Raw genomic sequence first — 20,064 nt, 5'->3', positions numbered from 1 at the left:
CTCTAAAATGGTTAAAACTGGAGTCCGTTTCCGTCGCTCCAACACGACGTCACCTCTGGGTCTTAATACTTTGCTTTAAGGAGAAAAAAGGTCAATGCAGAGTGTAACGGGTCGTTTATTCGCCGCTTCAAGTCAAACAAAGATACAAGTTTTTACAATCGATCGGACGCGCTCTTTGCCGGCAGCTTTTCAGGTTGATAGCTCAGGGAAAGACGGTTCCGAACGATAAAAGGTTTGCTATATTTAAGGCAGATCGTCCTATTGGTTCCTTCAAACTCCCTGTGTCACGATATCCTGTGGAGAGTCCTTCCTACTTTGTTTCCTTTTCTAATCATTCAAATGTTCTTGGGTGGGTGTTACTGTCTCCTAGGTTGTGTCACGGGTGTGTCCCTGTTTCGTTCTTTTGATCCACGACCCAAGGTGTGAAAAGGGCAGACAAACGTTTAAATAACCGCTGTCATGACTCTACGTCTGTTCCAAGCTTGCCTTGAAAACAGTGTAAATCAGTCTGAGTGAAATGTTGATTGTGAATGTGTATTCAAACATTTAAGCTCTTAGATGAAGGCGTATACGTATAGTGTATGATAATTTTCAATCTAACATCTCCCTTTCTTAGACGTGTCTCATCAACTGGGAGGTTAGCATTAGCCTGGTTAGCCTCCTGATAACTTCCATCTCTATCTTATCCCCTGAGAGGTTAGCATTAGCCTGTCTTATTCAACAGCGCTGACTGATAGTGATGCATAGGTGGTAATGGATGGTTTGTTGTTATACTGTCCAGGGAAATGCTGCGCAGATATATATTCATCCTTCTGCAGGTACTAGAGAAGCAACGCAACAAACTTTCCTGCAGCAGATCAATGCAGAGGAGGAGGTATCTTCTTCATCTCTCACTCCCTGACAATTCGGCTGTAATTCGAGACATTTGCTGCAGCGTCGCTCTCTCACCTCAACCACTTTTTCTTTGAGAGAATTTAGGCGGTCTATTCATGTTCTTCAAAATGAAGGCTATTACATGTGACAAATAAGCAAGAAACTGAAGATTTCCTACAACGGTGTGAACTTCTGCCTTTAAAGAGCAGCACAAACAGGCTCGAACCAGAGAAGAAACAGAAGATGGAGAAAGAAGACAAGTTCATTCGAGTCTCTAGTGTGAGAAATAGGCGCATCAAAGGTCAGCTTCATTTAATGGTCCCTGCAAAACACCAACGTCTGCAATGAAGAGACTCCTAGATGCTAAAAGACTGGCCAATAAAATTAAAAGATTATTATGGGAAAAAGATTACAGACATTGGAGAGAAGAGTGGAAAATGTGTTATGGATGGAAGAATCAAAGTTGAGGTGTTTGGATCAAACAAAAACGTTTGTAAGACGCAGACCAAGAGAAAGATTCTGGAACCTGACATCATCTGTCATAGAGCAGGTCATGTGATGGTCTGGAGATGCTTTGGTGCTTGTAAAGTGGGAGATTTGTAAAAGGTAAAGTGGATTTTGAACAAGGAAGACTATCACTCCATCTTGCAGCGCCGTGCCATACACTGTGGACAGCACTTTGTTGGAACCAGTTTCATCGTACAGCAGGACAAAGACCCAAAGCTCACCTTCAAGTTATGCAGGAGCTATTTAGAGAAGAAGCTGGTTTTCTGTCTGTAAAGGAGCTGCCGGCGCAGTCACCAGATCTCAACCCCATTGAGCTGTTGTGGGAGAAGCTTGACCGTAGGGTACGCAAGAACTGACCATCAAGTCAATCACACTTGTGGTGCTTCAGGAAACATGGGGTGAAATTTCTTCAGATAACCTCAACATATTATCAGATAGAATAGCAAAGGTTTGAGATGCTGTCATTGCTGCAGAGGGAGCATTCTTTGACGAAAGCAAAGTTTGAAGAAACAAAATTATTATTTCAAATCAAAATTATTAATTATAATCTTCCAACTTTTTGATGAATAAAAGTGTGACTTTTAATGGAAAACACAAAATTGTATGGGTGAAACCAAACTTTTGAACGGTAGTGTCCTTGTTTCTTATCTTGATTCCTGGCGGTCCTACCTTAGCAGGATGATCTTCACCTTGGAGGCGGCACTTTTGATGATGGCCGAGGCGTTCTGGTGGCTCCGCCCGTACAGAACCTGGTTGTTAATCTGGAAAAACAGAGAAACGTAATCTATTTAATACATACATATTTTGTTTGTACCATGGCTCACGTAGACAAGAGTTTAAGTGCACATCTGGAGCGACCATGGCCTACAGACTTGCCCGGCCGTACTCGTCTCAATCTATATCTCTCTCAGGCAGCAGACGATCAATGTTGATAAAAAGGTCGATCACATCCGAGTCGCCCCGAGCGGTGCACGCTTGATTAAATAACCTTTAACTGCTGCGGACGCTCCGTTCTTTCTCCTGATTAAGTCGTTGGTGAATTCTGATTACTGCACAATTCAGGTTACTTAACAGAGCAAACATTAAGTCATCTCTCTTGCAGAGGTCAAGACAACTCAGACATTGTGTTTGTTATAGCTTTGTCAAGTTGTGTGTGGGTCCCAATGAGGGGTCCCTGCAAGACACATGACACTGCGAGTGACTTCCATAGACAAACGAAAATAAGAAAAAGAGTATACAGGCCAAAATGGACAGTGAAGGGATCATCAAGAAATACAAAGACAAGGAGAATAACAAGATACCGCATTTCTCGGACAATAAAGCGCATTCAAAATCCTTTCATTTTCACAAAAATTAACAATGTGCATTATAATCTGGTGTGGGTTTTAGTTAAAAAATGAAGGTACTTTAATACAACAACAAAAAAACAAAATCTGCTTCTTGAAAAGAGAATAATTTTTACTGTATTTTCCCTTTTAATCTCTTTAATCTTTTTTGACTTCTTAGCTCGGTGTGTCTATGAATTGTAAATGATGTCGAAATACATTAACTCACGTCAACTGATAACAACAACTAACAAAAACAAGAAGAGAATATGGTGCAGAAATCAAGGGAAAGGTAGGATAAAGATGAGGAAAAGATACATGAAAAAAGAGAAAGAGGAATACAAATAGAATACGAAGGAAGGATGTTAAGGACAATAAAAAAAAATAGGAAGCAAAAAATGGAGGACAAAGAAAAATTGGACGGGACGAAAAAATAACAAAAGAAAAACAGAATCAAATCATGCAGGCATCAGGTCATTAACAGAAGCACCGACAAACCACCAGGCTACTATTAAAACAAGTCCTGCTACACAGAGTACCTGCTCCGCCACCAAGAACAACACAAACACACTTTAATTAAGACCGACGTTAATGAGCTGCGCAGCCACAAACTCATCAGTTCAGTGCTCATACAAACTCATCAATATCTCATCTGCACATGTGGAGAGACGCCAACAGGACGAGCTGTCGCTCAGTGACTTTCAGACGAATATAATCCTGCCATGATCGCTGAAGGAGACACAATCCTAACACGAGTTTACTGGCGTGTTCATGAAGTGTTAACGGAGGCTCTATTGAAAGTCATCAATAGTGGAGTTCATACATTACTTTTTCTCGCGCCAATTTAATAGGGTTTTGTTTTATTAGGTTTTATTATTACTAAAAATGGCAAAGAATATTTATCATTTCTAACAACGTCAGTGATAGATATACAACAAAAATAAATTAATAGAAGAACTAAATGCTTTGAAGGTTAAAATGTATACATTTATTTACCAAATAAGTATTATTATTTTACAATGTATATACAGTATAACATGTATATAAAATGTCTCATGATAGTTTTAAAAGAACCAAAATCATGACACTCTAGAGTAAAACGTTCACTTGAAGTCAATGTGTTGTCTCTGGGTCAAACGGACTCAGACTCCCGAAAACAAATCTGTTTGTGGTATCCCTTGTGTTGTCTCTGGGTCAAAGTGACTCGGACACACAAAAACAAATGTGTTTGTGGTATCCCTTGTGTTGTCTCTGGGTCACCTCAGGGACCTCCATCACTGCACATGCATCTTGGAAGCCATGGAGGTTGTTCACCTGGACCCAGAGATAATACATGGGCTGTATTTGATTTTAGTGTTTGTGCGTGTGCTTGCGTGCATGTGTGCATGTGTGTGTTAATTATACAGGTTTGTCATTAATTTTGAATGAGTAGCAGGGTGACTAATTTAAACTGTCTGTGTATCTCTTTAATATTAAAAGGAAGGAAAGTGCAACACATGTCCGAGACGTTAACACTTTCACACTTGACACAAACAAGCACAATCATTTCATGCACGGGCAACTAAGGTTGAGAGCCCTTGGCTTCAAACGTGGGCAGCTCTGCAGCATCAGCCGGTGATTTAGTGAAGCACTCGTCAGGGGAGAGAAGGTTGTTGGAAGTAAGTGTCGATGACATATTTACACCCTAATTTACGACCAGGAGACATTCTCACAATCCAAGTTTGGCTGCTCATGTGGAAACGATGAGTTGTGTTGACATGAAAGTGTGCGTTTCAAAAACAATCTTATCCACCACAATGATGAGAAACAGGATAAGCTCCAGCTCGACGTCACCCTGGAGAGCTGGGATGAAGCCGAAGATCCGAAACTCACCTCCAAGAGTTCATCTCCGACTCGGATGCGTCCATCTTTGGCCGCCGTGCCCCCGGGATGAAGGCCAACCACGAAGATGCTGAGCCTGGATCGGTCCCTGTTCCCGGCCAGGCTGAGACCCAAACCCTGACGCTCCTTCTCCAGCTCCACGCACAGTAGCTCCCCCTGCAGGTCTCCATAACGCTCACACCAGCGCTCTGTAACAGGGGACACGAGAGAGGTCAGAAGCAGCACCATACTTATCACGGAAGAAAAGAGACAGAAGACGGGAAAATAGAAGATGAAAAAAATAAAGAAGAAAGAAAAGTAACACGGATGAAAGAAGAAATTATCATTTAAATAAGACGAAAAAATGGAGGGAGAAAAAAAAATGAAAAGTAAGAAACGGAATAAGGAAAAGATTAAAAAATGAAAATATGAGAGGGTGAAGATGGAAAAGACCAAGAAAAGGAATTAAAGGAAACAAATTACGTAGAATAATAAGACGAAGAGGAACAGGGAGAAAATGAGGTGGAAGAAAGAAAAAATATTAAAAATGGAAGGAGAAGAAAAAGCAGGAGTAATACAATTCAGAACAATGATTAAGACGGACAGATAAAAGAGTAATAACAAGAGGGATAAGATGAATAAGAGAAAGAAAAAGGAATTTATAAAAGTAAATAATAGAAGAAAAGCAAGAGTAAGAAGCAAAATTAATGAAACAAGGAAAAAAAAAACAAGTGGAGGAGAGAAAGATAAAAAAAAAAAGGAATGAAAAGAAGAAAATGGAGTAAGAAGGTTAAGTAAGAACATGGAGTTAGAGGAGAAGGAAGATGAAAAGACAAACTAGAATTCAATAAATAATAAAAGGAAACCTAAGGATTATTAATCGAGACTAGAAAACAAACATCGATGACTAGGAATAACTCTTTGGAAGTATCTGAGGTCAGGACTGACAAAGACTGGATAATTAGTGGCTCTGGATCAAAGTTGTTATTGCAGTAAATCAACGATAACGAGACACGATCAAAACAGAGCGAGGGAGAAAAAGCGAGGATTACATTTCCTGTCAAACAGAATGAAGCTTAACAGTGCATGAAATAAACACGCCAGTCGAGGACGTGAGTGACATGACAAACTCCAGATCGGCGTGAGATGAAAGGTTCTTCCTGATGTCACGTATCAGTCTCGTAAACATTCCGACAGACGGGCGTGTCGCGTGAGGACACGGAGGCGTAATGATGACAAACACAACTGAGCAGGGAGATTGATGAGGAGGGGCGACGACCAGTTATCCTCCCTCATAATTCAGTGTGTGTGTGCGTGTGCGTGTGTAGGTGTGTGTGTGTGTGTGTGTGTCTGTAGGTACGCTTACTAATGAGACACCTGTGTCCCGCTCCACTGAAGACAGGACCGATAAAGACGAAGAGTCCTTATGATTCCAACACGACCACGTCCCGAAATACCAAAACTGTCCAACACAGCTGTTAATGACCTTGAAACAAATTGTAACTCAAAGTAGTTTGGATTTCAAGAAACGATGGGAACTCGTACAACAAACCCTAGAAAAAACGGGACTCGGTGGGTTGAGAGTAAGTTAGAAAGTAATGGTTATTTCTATGTGACCCCAGGAATAAATTCCGTCAGTGGTGCAGGTGTAAAGTATTGAGCTGACCATCCAGAGTCATATTCTCATTATTATTGAAGTTTTGTATGATCAGATGACAAGAAGGGCACACGTGGGTTTGAGCTTGTCTCTTTTTGAAGAAGAAGGACGAATAGAAAGAGAGGGAAGACTTGAAAAACCATTGTATGTCTAATAATATCTATTAAATAATGTACTTTTTTTTAGGTTCAGAGAACTTTTCTACAAGCAGAGAAATGTACAGCTGTTCCTTATATTCAGTTACTCTTTTGATATTTAATGCTATCGTCCTCTTCTGTGTGCTTTTTGGTTTTTCTCTATTCCTTCTGTGCTACTGGAAAACAGAAATTTCCCTGAGAGTGTCATCTCAAAGGGATCAATAAAGTGCAGTCTAAGTCTAAGTCTAAATCTGTGACATGGAAGAGCTTTGCACGATGGCTGGACTGACTGGACTTATACCAATGAAAACATCACATCCATGCTGAAAAAGAAATCTGAAAAAATGGAAAGAATGTGGAATCACTTTCAGAAATATCTGAAGTAAGTAAGTAAGTAAATCATTTTTATTTGTATAGCGCTTTTCCAGACCAGGGTCACAAAGCGCTTAAACAATCAAAACAATATTCAATAAAATATATACTTTAAAGATCAAGATAAACTGAGAACACAACAGGAGTTCCAGAAAATCAAGGAAAAGCCTGAACAAATAGAAACGTCTTAAGATGTTTCTTGAAGGAGTCAGTAGATCCATCAAACACAGAGGGAGAGGAAGATCATTCCAAAGCTTAGGAGCAACAGCCTGAAAAGATTTCTCTCCTCTGGTCCTGAACCGTGTGTGAGGAACCATAAGTAGATTCTGATCCACAGACCTCAGAGCCCGAGCTGGGGTGTAAGGCTGGATCAGATCAGTGATGTAAGGAGGAGCCTGACCATGAATAGCTCTGAAAGTAAGAACCAGAATTTTAAAGTTGATCCTGAAAGAAAGGAACACGATCTGTCAAAGTCTGGAGAAAAAAAGATGAGGAACAAATTAATAACTTCTAATTAAAACCTTATTTTCATTGTAGGATTGAGAGAAGGTGAAAAGAAAAGAAGTGTAAAGATATCACAAGTGTTCATTTCTATTATTATATTTTATGTTTTATTTTGTATTTTTGTTTTTTGTGCCTTATTCCTTTAATGGTGGGTGTGTTGAAGACATAACATTATCTAACAAATGATTTAAAAACATGTCTAAAAAATAATATAATATTGTACGGAGCTCATTTGAGAGCCACTGCGGCAGTTTAGAAGTGTAATGAAGCAGACAAATGTTTATTGACGAGTCACGCTGAGCCTTTTTTTCTATTTAGAGCCAATTGCCAGCCGAGGAGTGATGAGTCTCCACTGTGACCTCGTTTAGAAAAGAGCAGAGTCGGAGGAACGCGAGCCAATCCATCCCGGAGATCCCCGTCGTGTCGCCCGGAAGTGGACAGAAGATGAAAGAGCGGCAGCAGGAAGAAAGTTTGGACGGTCCACTGAGAGGACGAAAGATGAGGGTGAGTGATGGAGGGTGACAGGATAATGAGTGAAGGAGGGCACCTACAGATAATGAAACCATCCGTCAGCGTCTCCTCGCAAACACTAACATGTCCGTTTACTCACAAATCAAAAGCTACGATTACTATAGTGAACCAATCAACCATCTTCTCTCCTTCCTGCTGCAGTTTCTTCTCTTTACTTTCAAGTTTCTTTCTATAAAGTAAAAATATATATATTTTTTTATAACAACTAACATTTTTCAATGTTTCTTCATTACTGTCTTTGAACCATCAGAAGTGTTTAAGATTTAAGGGTCTTGCTCAGAGACACGACGGCACACCCAAGCCTGAAACTGTGAGGAAACCAGCAACAACTATGCTAATTTGTTTTATTTGTGCTGGTTGTATTTAAAGCAAATTAAATCTATTATTTTTTCCATTTATGACTGTGAGGGAAGTAAAACTGTGACAGTGACTCGTGATTATACAGCAGGAAGTCATTAAGATTCCGTCGACCAATTTAATTCAGTGTGTCAAATTAATCTCTGTGGGTCTGTGATCTGCACACGGAAGCATTTATTGTCGCTCATCTCCACAACTGTGCATCACTTCTGACAGTAATCTGTCGGCAGACGGCACATCTTCTCTCATGCGCCGTGAAACGAGTCTTCACGGACTAATAACTCAGGGTTACATTTTCTTGACAAACGAAAAACTAGCAATGTCAGTGAAACACAATTTCAAAGTGCACAATTATACATCCTAACCATGAATCTCTGAAGACGTTCTGAAGGGTAAATTTGGGTTCCTTTGTATTTCTGAGTGTCACTTGAAAGAAACAGTCACAGGCTTTCTTAATTGTAGGTAAGATAAGAGCGCTGGTGGACTGTTGAGATATAAATAAAACAGTATTAAATTAGAGACGCCTGCAGAGCCTCACCTCCAACAGAGAGCAACTACACAAGAGACGTGAGCGTGTGTGTGAAGATTTACGTGGTCAGCCTAATGGACGAATAATTGATTTAGAAGGACATATTTCTGCGTGTGTGAGAAGGACTTAATGCGTCTCAAGAGGAAAGACATAAAGTGGGAGATCCCGATAAGGAGGTGAGGACCTCTTATAAAAAGTGAAGGACATCAAAGATGAAGTGACGCACTAAAGAGATGAGGTGAAGGACACCATAGACAAGGTGAAGGAAATCAAAGATGAAGAAAATGATTTTATAGACCAGATAAATGACACGAGAGATGAGAAGAACATGATCGACAAGTGAGTTACACGAAAGAGGAGTTGTAGGACATCAGAGACAAGGAAAAATACCTCAAAGATGAAATGAAGAAAGTCACAATGAGGAGAAGAATGTCAGAGATTAAGTAAAGGACCTTATAGACAAGAAGCAAAAGATCAAAGATGAGGAGAAGGACATCATATACAAGGTGAAGGACATCAAAGATGAGGAGAAGGACGTCATATACAAGGTGCAGGACATCAAAGATGAGGAGAAGGACGTCATATACAAGGTGAAGGACATCAAAGATGAGGAGAAGGACGTCATATACAAGGTGCAGGACATCAAAGATGAGGAGAAGGACGTCATATACAAGGTGCAGGACATCAAAGATGAGGAGAAGGACGTCATATACAAGGTGAAGGACATCAAAGATGAGGAGAAGGACGTCATATACAAGGTGAAGGACATCAAAGATGAGGAGAAGGACGTCATATACAAGGTGAAGGACATCAAAGATGAGGAGAAGGACGTCACATACAAGGTGCAGGACATCAAAGATGAGGAGAAGGACGTCATATACAAGGTGGACGTCATATACAAGGTGCAGGACATCAAAGATGAGGAGAAGGACGTCATATACAAGGTGCAGGACATCAAAGATGAGGAGAAGGACGTCATATACAAGGTGCAGGACATCAAAGATGAGGAGAAGGACGTCATATACAAGGTGCAGGACATCAAAGATGAGGAGAAGGACGTCATATACAAGGTGAAGGACATCAAAGATGAGTAGAAGGACGTCATATACAAGGTGAAGGACATCAAAGATGAGTAGAAGGACGTCATATACAAGGTGAAGGACATCAAAGATGAGGAGAAGGACGTCATATACAAGGTGCAGGACAGCAAAGATGAGGAGAAGGACGTCATATACAAGGTGCAGGACATCAAAGATGAGGAGAAGGACGTCATATACAAGGTGAAGGACATCAAAGATGAGTAGAAGGACGTCATATACAAGGTGCAGGACATCAAAGATGAGTAGAAGGACGTCATATACAAGGTGCAGGACATCAATGATGAGGAGAAGGACGTCATATACAAGGTCCAGGACATCAAAGATGAGGAGAAGGACGTCATATACAAGGTGCAGGACATCAAAGATGAGTAGAAGGACGTCATATACAAGGTGCAGGACATCAATGATGAGGAGAAGGACGTCATATACAAGGTGCAGGACATCAAAGATGAGGAGAAGGACGTCATATACAAGGTGCAGGACATCAAAGATGAAGAGAAGGACCTCATATACAAGGTGAAGGACATCAAAGATGAGGAGAAGGACGTCATATACAAGGTGAAGGACATCAAAGATGAGGAGAAGGACGTCATATACAAGGTGCAGGACATCAAAGATGAAGAGAAGGACCTCATATACAAGGTGAAGGACATCAAAGATGAGGAGAAGGACGTCAGAAAGAGATGACAATAAGGACCTCATAGACCAGCTGCAAAAGATCAGAGTCGAGGTGAAGGAAATAAGGAAAAATGAGACACACATCATAGGAAAATGACATCAAAGACAATATAAAGAACATGAGATGAGGAGACCCTTATAGACAAGTTGATGAACAACATTAGTTGCAGGACATTAGAGATCAGCAGGAGAACCTAAGAAATGAAATGAAGAAAATGGACACAGAGATGACCAAGGACATTAGAGATATGAAAATGGACACAGAGAGGAGAGGAAGGACATCAGAGATATAAAAATGGACACAGAGAGGAGAGGAAGGACATCAGAGATGAGAGGAAGGACATCAGAGATATGAAAATGGACACAGAGATGAGAGGAAGGACATCAGAGATATGAAAATGGACACAGAGATGAGAGGAAGGACATCAGAGATATGAAAATGGACACAGAGATAAGAGGAAGGACATCAGAGATATGAAAATGGACACAGAGAGGAGGGAAGGACATCAGATATATAAAAATGGACAGAGAGGAGAGGAAGGACATCAGAGATATGAAAATGGACACAGAGATGAGAGGAAGGACATCAGAGATATGAAAATGGACACAGAGATGGGAGGAAGGACATCAGAGATTTGAAAATGGACACAGAGATGGGAGGAAGGACATCAGAGATATGAAAATGGACACAGAGATGGGAGGAAGGACATCAGAGATATGAAAATGGACACAGAGATGGGAGGAAGGACATCAGAGATATGAAAATGGACACAGAGAGGAGAGGAAGGACATCAGAGATATGAAAATGGACACAGAGATGGGAGGAAGGACATCAGAGATATGAAAATGGACACAGAGATGGGAGGAAGGACATCAGAGATATGAAAATGGACACAGAGATGGGAGGAAGGACATCAGAGATATGAAAATGGACACAGAGAGGAGAGGAAGGACATCAGAGATATGAAAATGGACACAGAGATGGGAGGAAGGACATCAGAGATATGAAAATGGACACAGAGATGAGAGGAAGGACATCAGAGATGAGAGGAAGGACATCAGAGATGAGAGGAAGGACATCAGAGATGAGAGGAAGGACATCAGGGACATGAAAAAAGACATCTGACACAAGGTAAAGGTCCACATTGAAAGGTCAAAAAAGATCAGTGATTAAGAGTACGGTATAAAAAATGCAAAGCAGGACATATAAGAGAAGGTTAGGAGCCAAAGCGACCTGTTTTCACAAGTGGAAGGACACGGAAAAAGGAAAAGATATCCAAGATGAGGAGGAGGACCTTATCGACATGTTTGAAGAAAATTAAAGACAAGTTTTAGGACATCTGAAAACCGGTCAAATAAGGTAGAGAGTCATGAGGATTTTTTCTCATGCTTTCATGATATCAGTCACAATCAAGGACACAAACAGAAAGTGAAGCTGGGGGCCTCCTGTAGGACGCAGCCACCAGCAGAGTGCTGAGTGAAAGTCAGCGCGTGAGGTGGAGGACAGAGGAGGACAGATGTTTTCACCTCGCACTAACACAAATGTTTCTTCACTAAAATATGTGTAAGAGCCGCGAGCGAGGCGACCTGTCACGTTACATCAGCATGTGAGCAACACACCCCAACCTGACGCCGCCAGATTTAGACGCCGAGTCAGATCCCTCCAGCCGTGTGTGTGGCACGAGTGTGTGCGTCCATGTTCTCCGCCCAACACGGGCTTCTACATCATGATGATCGTCTGGACTCGAGGGACGAGGTGAGACACGTGGTCGTCCATCACGCTGAAGGTCACGTCACCGGATGACAATCGTTTGATCCGCACCAGTCGTATGAAAAACAAGAACCCAGCAGATACAGAGAGAGAAGATCTGCCTTTGAAACCTTAGAGCTTCACTGGACTGGAATAGAAACACATTCCACCTCCGTCAAGGACGTGATCCGTGTTGAAACCTCCGAATAAAAAAGTTCCATAAATGATTTGTATTGAACTCATAATAAATCAGTTTTTTTTTTTTTTTTTACTTTTCCGGTTTACATAAGAGTTAAATTGTTTAGTGTGATAAATATGTTTAATAAATATTCAGAGTGAAAAATATCATTATCAATCTTTGTTATTTACCGTTGCTGTGTGGCAATTACCGCCGCCATTATGTTTTTATTCAAAGAAAATGTGTTTAAAAGACTCGGATGAAAAAAGCCCAGCAAATACAGAAGAAAAAGAAGAAAAATGTGATATTTTGGTCATATCGACCAGACCCTACCTGCCGAAAGGTTTTCTCAAAGTAGATTAATACAAGTTTCACGATCTATGAAGACAAGTGTGTACTTTAGGTTAAGCCACCGAACAGTGTGTGTTTTGGTGGGAAGGCTCTGCGGCAGCAGCTTCTGGAGGTCACTGCAATGCAACAGTAGCTCGGCATGCTCCACCAAAACACACACACTCGCTCCCACAGGAGGTGGCATTAATCTACTGCCAAAGCTGCTTGAGAAGGCTGGTTAGAAACAGCTCGCCATGAAGTGGAACAGCCACACGATCGGCACCGGCGTCGGCATTAGCGCTCGTTTATCTCTTCACTACAGCAGTTTATCATGTAGGAAGTCAATGAAAGTCGTGAATCAATTCCAGAGGGAAAATTCTTCTGCTGTGAAAGGGCGCTGAGCAAACAGAGTTCTGGCTCCTTGTTCCACCTGAACTGCGGCGGTGGACTCGTGTTATTAACCTGTGCCGATACACGGCATAGGTTTTGTCTGACATCTGGTATGATCAGGAAATAATAAAAAAAAAAACAAGTCCGTAAAAATAGACGTTAGACATGTGGCTTATGGGAAATGGAGTCATTTTAACAATTTACAGTTTTGTATTCACTGCAGCAGCATCAGGCCCTTTAAACACAGTTTGGTCACATCTCATAAAAAACTGTCATCACCTAAAAGTTACTTAACCAGAAGTGAAGAAGAAATAATGAGTGGAAAATTTGAATGAATAAAAGTCGCTTCTATAGTTCTTCACTCATGTAAAAACACATGAAATTGTACTTAAGTAGAAATTGATTTACCCATTTAAAAAATCCTTAAGTAAAGGTGGAAAAAAGGTAGATCATTCACTTATAGGAAATGTATTACTTTCTCTAACAGCAGGTGTTGAGCGTTTGTGCACCGTTTGTTTTTCAACTCGGAAGTGTTAAATTCTTGTTAAACAAATGCAGGAACTTGCATCAATGCAAAAAAGGTCAATACAATGACTTCATGGTGTTACAGGGCACAACAGAATTATTAGAACAGGACCAGCCTGCTTTCAATGATGTTAGAACAGACATTTATTGTATCTTTTTTATATGTTTTTTTCATAAAAAGCAATCTCAACACAAAATATATGAAAATATAATCAGATTCAATACTTTCTCTCTTGTCACACCTTAACTCATCTAGTAAAGCCTCTAACACAGGCTGTCTCAAACACATAGACACAATTTAACACCAAAATAATACTTCCAGAACACAAAATACAAAAAGTCTGCAACAACATGTTCGATTTTGAATACAGTTTAAAAAATACCAATTTGTCACCAGTATTGGTCCAAAGCTGAAAGATTTTCACCAGTAAATGTGCAAGCTATTCAAAAAATTTTAAAAAACTGTAAACACATGAATTAAAAAACAAACAATCTTATGATGAGGTATCCAATTGATTTTGAAGCGTAAAAGTAGACCTTTTTTTTAAAAGACCAGTTCACTTTGCTTAACAATCCCTTAGTGATCCTTTCATGTTGTAATGAGAAAACTCTTTATAGATGTACTCAGAACAACTCGTAGTTACAAGGCTGCTCATTGAAATTTAAGAAATATACTTTTGTGATAAACTGTAAAGGAAACCGAGCTAATAACTATTGCAGGCTTTGTTGCTTTGCTGTCTGCTCTTTTTAATTGCATCAGCGTCAGTTGCTGCCATGTGTACAAATGTTCCAGAAAAAAAAACCTCTTTTGGGGGTTTGTTTCAGGAAGCATTTGTCAGCCGCTGCATTAGATGGACCATGGACTGGAAAATATTATCCCTGACGGCTCAGAGAGAAATTAAAGCAGCTCTATGCGATTTTAGGTCGAGCAACGCCAGTGGACTTAAATGGTAATGTTTAGCCCGACGGGAGACCACATTTCCCATGAGCACTCGCTAAACGTCGCTATTGCCATGTCCCGGTTTGCATTCCATTGTCTGAATAAAGGATGATAATGATGAGGTAATGAATCAGATTGTGGATAATGAAATATGATATGTGTTATGAAGGCTTTTTAAATAACATAACTTTAACTTTGTTTTTGTACCGTAGTTAACCCCTACCCCCCCCCCCCCAACACAACCATCCCCAAGAACTTTTACAGTGAAAATAAAAATCACACAAAAACACCTCAAGTCACTGTATATGAGTCATTCAACTCGTTTTAAGTTGATGTGTCATCACAAGTTATTTTAGGAGAAAAATATTAAGGTACCCAAAACTACCCAGAGTTGGTTTAAGTCCCTTGTGAGAGAAAGTGTTTAGAATGTCCAGAGATGGGATGTTTTCTGATCACACTGAGAGAGATCGAGTTACATAAAACCCAAATCCAATCAGAACAAAAATGAAAGCATGAAGTCGGTGCAGGGAAGACAGTTTTCAAATTGCTGGTCTAATCCTCTCTTTCTGCTCTGCAAAACATCCATGTGCCAAATATCCTATATTTCACTAACACTTTTCTATGTACACATTTGAATTTAAATGTTGGGGTCTATCCAAAATGTTGCATTTTTTTTAACACCCAACGCTGATGGAACCCCAAAAAAGGTTTACAGAGATGAGGAGTTACACAACACTGACACTGGATCAGTCAGACTATTAACTTTTACTCATAAAAAAAAAAATCCCTGTCCTTCATTTCAAAGTTGACTTATGATTAGACGGCCAACTATTTTGTGATGGATTAACCGTGTCCAAGAAGGAAGGGAGGGGAGGGAAAGATGGAAGAAAAGACCATAATGCATGAATGAAAAGGGTAAAACTGAAATACAGAAGGAGAAAACTACACTAAGAGATAGAAAGAGAAGGAAAGGAAAAAAAAACATAGAAATAAAGAAATAAATCAGATTCAACAATGGTAAGTGAAGGAAGAGAGGAACATGACAAAGAAGGGAAGGGAGGAAAAGAGAACAAATACATGAGGGAAGGGAAAAAGAGGAAGAGATGGAAGACGGAACGGAAGACAAAGCAGGAATAGAAAAACTTGGATGAGAAAATGAAGAGAGAAGCAATGAAAACAAAATGACAAGGAAAGACAAGAGAGGGATGAAGCTAAAAGAAAAAGGGGGGTAAAGTTTAGATTGAAATGTATCAGAAGAAGAAAAAACAGGAAAAATAAAAAAAATGTGAAAAGCTAGGTAAGAGGAGAGGAAGGAACTGATGAAGGGAAACGCTGTCAAAGATCAAAGGAAGGGAATAAAGGAATGACGCATGTTAAGCGAAGAATTCACTTGTTAGGTTGAAATTAAGACTGTTTCATGGGGGGGTGCATGTGTGTGTGTGTGTGTGTGTGTGTGTGTGTGTGTGTGTGTGTGTGTGTGTGTGTGTGTGTGTAGAAATGCAGAGTCACCGAGGAATTATCTTTCACGCACGTTACATAATCCTCCACATCACCTGAACCTCAGACCGAACAAGTCAGTGAAAGTCACAGACTTAAACGTCCTCACAGAGATTCACGCACACGTCTGATACACTGCAGCGTGTCTGTGACCACCTGTTTGTGTGTGTGTGTGTCTTTGTGTGTGTGTGTGTGTTGAGCAGGCGAAAGATGACCTCTATCTGACTGGCCGATACCTCCACTGTTCACACTGAAGCGTCACGTCACCGTCTGAATAAAAACACACAACAGAGAGAACGCACAACTCACCCGGTGGCAGCATCGTCCATACTTCTGTCTTCACACACTCCCGATAGATCCAAGTGTGTGTGAGTCCTCTCAGGGTTGTGTGTGATACTGAGACACTGGCAGCGACGGCTCTGTTCTACACTCCAACCTCGATTACACTCCCTCTCTTTTCCTCCCCTCCCTCCTCCTCATGCTGCTGCTGAACACCCCCCCCCCCCCCCCCCCTCTACCCCACTTTTCCCTCACGCTTCGCCCCTCTTTCATCTTCATCATCACACCATCCAAAGCTATTTTCTGACCTCCTTTATGCATCTGCCTCTGGAAACATCAAACCTCATGACAGATGAAACTTTGCCTGATCGTGTCCTCAAGTATCCCGAGGAGACACGTGCTGGTCCGATAGTGACGTACTGCTGCGAGTCGTGCAACAGGTCAAACAACACCACGACCTTCTAAATGGAAGCTGATCCAAAATTCCATGTCAATTTATGACCGTACAGTTAGCATCGCTGGCTACGGCTACCGCTGGTTGACCTTCACTGGACAAGGACACAGTACGATACCTGAGCGAAGCACTTGTGAGGCTGTTTGAAAGGGTGACAAATGGCGGACCATTAAACATTGGATACTTAAAATACCTCCATCAATCAGTTTGAACTAGAGTTAAGTTTCCTCCAACACATAAAATATCGAAAATATCAATACACTTAAGTATCGCAATGTTTTTTTACACGGGACAGAATCCATATTTGACAGTTCCATTATTTTAACTTAACAGAAAAAGGAACAATTATATACTGTGAGATCCTCGGTAAGACTGAGGATGAGAGGATACAGTCAACTTCATCAACTTTTAAAGCGGATGTCTTAACATAATTTGGTTTAAAATATTATATTATGGTTTTTAATATTATGTTTTTCATTTATTCATGTGGTCTGTAAACTTTATTTGGCAATATCACAAATAAGTTCTTGTTCCTACAGTATCACAATATATTGTATTGTTTCCCTTGTATCGTGATACATCTCGCCAGTACACACACATAATAAAGAAATTTAAAAGGTTGTGGGATCTGCTCGTTAACGCTCAAAAATCATCCATTGAAGTGTAAGGCCCCCGAGTAAGAAGCAGAACTTGAAATGCATCAACATGACGTCAAAACACACAATGTCCAAAATTTTCTCATGTCCATCACGGCACTCTATCAACTCGATATGCAACTTATCTGCTTCTGACGTGTGCATCCCTATTAGTGCGACCATTTCCGCTAGCGTATCCAGACTTTTCACTTTCAAGTTGCATCTACGATAGAAGGTCAATTTGTCGGAGGGTCCAAAGTTAGTGTTAAGTCATGATGGCTAATAAGAGGCAGAATTTGAGCTCTTTTCATCATGTGTAAAAAAAAAAAAAATCTCCACTTTGCAAATGTTACCATGAGATCTGGGCTGTGATTGATTTTATGGTTTAGATCAGGGGTGGGCAAACTCGGTCCTCAAGGGCCGCAGGGTGTGGAGGTTTTTGTTCCAACCGTTCAAGAGGACACATTTTGACCAATCAGGAGTCTAAGGAGTGTCATCAGTTGATTGTCAGTCAGGTGTTGCTTGTTTCAGCTGAAACCTCATTGGTTAAAATGTGCATGCTCGATCGGTTGGAACAAAAACCAGCACACCCTGCGGCCCTTGAGGACCGAGTTTGCCCACCCCTGGTTTAGATGTTTCAACATTTAAATGAATGAAGCGGCTCATCCACAGTGTATCATCCATGATGTTGCTATTTAATTAAAGCGCTGGAATGTGAATTTACTTGCTCTGACATACTCGATGTGAGGATAAACGCATACTGTAGACATGGAGACAATATTGTGTTGAGGAACAAGGGAAAAAAACAATATACAGTGGAACAAGAAAAGGTTTACAATTTTAAAGCAGATATATCTAAAGGATGGCCATTTGCGGCCCTTTGGAATTCTTCAACCAGATAACTTTTTTTTTTTCTTTTAAATTGGAAAAATAAATCTTCCTAAAATTTTTTTCTATTTTGTGTTAAACTGGAAGGTTCCTTTAAGTTCTCAACAAAGTAATTATTGGTATGATTCTCACATTTCCCCCACAGCCCGTTTGCTCAACAATAAACATTGCCCTCTTTAAAAAAAAAGTTTAGACACCCCTGATCCAAAGGGAGCAAGAAAAGTAAAACATTTGTCTGGACACAGATGCTTCTAGGAACCAGGGTCTTTTTTGTATGACTTCAGTTTCCACTGTCCCCCAATTAATAATAAAGATACATCATCAAAATTCTGGTTCAATCCAAACCTAACCCTTGAAGTTAAGTCAGCAGTTGTGTTTATTCACCTCACACTCCTGCCGGGATTTGAACCAGGCTTAGAGAAGAAGCTATAGGAGCAGTCAATTACGTGTGATCTTTGATTTAAACCATAGTTTGAATTCTAGTCACTGTTGATAACGCTTATATGATGGCAGAGCATCAAGACTAACAACTTTCATCTAATTACAAGTTGTCTTTTATGGACTGAAATGTGTTTTTAGACTATGGGGGTCGACTTTGAATGACTGTCTCATTCCTCCACGTAACAATGTTGGAGGAAAGTAAAGAAAGTGTATGTTGCAATCAGAGATCAGGTCGGTGTAGAGCTGCTACGAAATCATATTGATCGAACACACACACACACACACACACACACACACACACACACACACACACACACACACACACACACACACACACACACACACACACACACACACACACACACACACACACACACACACACACACACACACACACACACACACACACACACACACACACACACACACACACACACACACACACACACACACACAGCACATCACTATGCAGACCAACACCTCGTGGAACCTTCACGGGTCTCACAAATTAATGTAGAGCGACACATCGTGGCCCCGAGAGCCGGCGACAGCCTCTATTACGATCCCTCACACACAATGACCCCCCCAGGACTTCTGGACTCTGTCCCATCTCACTTGTGCAGGAAAACACACACCTGACGTCTTCCTCAACCATGCAGTATCGACACTTGCTGACTCTCCTGGAAGTCGGAATAGAATCGACCTTTTGAAACTGTTCTGGTCTCGTCAATGAAGAGCACATGTATAAAAAACTCATGGCCCTGGGGCCAAATCTGCCCCCCCCAAGTCATTTCATCTGCAGGATATTTGTCTAAAATCGAAGTCGATTAATGTTTATGTTGATATTGTGACTTATGAGGATGTTTTTTATACAAGATAAGAATTACAGATCATGGATGTCTTCTTGAAACTTCTTGTGAAAGTACAACTGATGACCATGTTACAAAAGACAATGTGGGACTTATACTTCCAGTAAAAAACAGATTAAATACACATTTTTTTCGGCCCTTGAATCGGAGCTTGACTTGAGAGACGGTGGGAAGTGACTACCATAGAGAAGCTGAGCTTTTGCAAGTGATATGACTGCCGTCAATGGGGCTGATGATGCCAAACACCTTGGTCGACTCAAATAAAAAGTACAAAGTAATCCCTCCACGAGTACAAACTTTTACATCGAGTCGCTTGGATTGATAACTCGTGTAGCTTCTCGGACTCTCATCTCTAGTGGTGACACAGACCTGGCCTCACTAAAATAAAACTATTGATGAACTGAACTGATTCATATAAATCAACCAAACAAAGGGTTAATAACTCACCCACACTTCAG

General features: G+C 40.7%; 1 protein-coding gene across 3 annotated transcripts in view; it reads right to left on the bottom strand.

Moving 5' to 3' along the window:
• patj (PATJ crumbs cell polarity complex component) overlaps window positions 1-20,064 on the bottom strand; it is an 80,197-nt gene that overhangs the window by 11,242 nt on the left and 48,891 nt on the right. For all 3 annotated transcript variants that reach the window (XM_087784668.1, XM_087784671.1, XM_087784670.1), the window contains exons 30-31: window positions 4,578-4,774; window positions 2,050-2,141 (exon numbers count right to left, since the gene is read on the bottom strand). In XM_087784668.1, the coding sequence (XP_087640794.1) occupies window positions 2,050-2,141; window positions 4,578-4,774 (289 nt within the window). The remainder of the gene's footprint in view (window positions 1-2,049; window positions 2,142-4,577; window positions 4,775-20,064) is intronic.

Source organism: Callionymus lyra, chromosome 2 (genome assembly GCF_982586985.1).
Source record: "Callionymus lyra chromosome 2, fCalLyr1.hap1.1, whole genome shotgun sequence".
NCBI lineage: Eukaryota > Metazoa > Chordata > Actinopteri > Syngnathiformes > Callionymidae > Callionymus > Callionymus lyra.
Note: the sequence above shows the minus strand (reverse complement) of the source record. Positions and strands in the feature narration are given on the sequence as shown.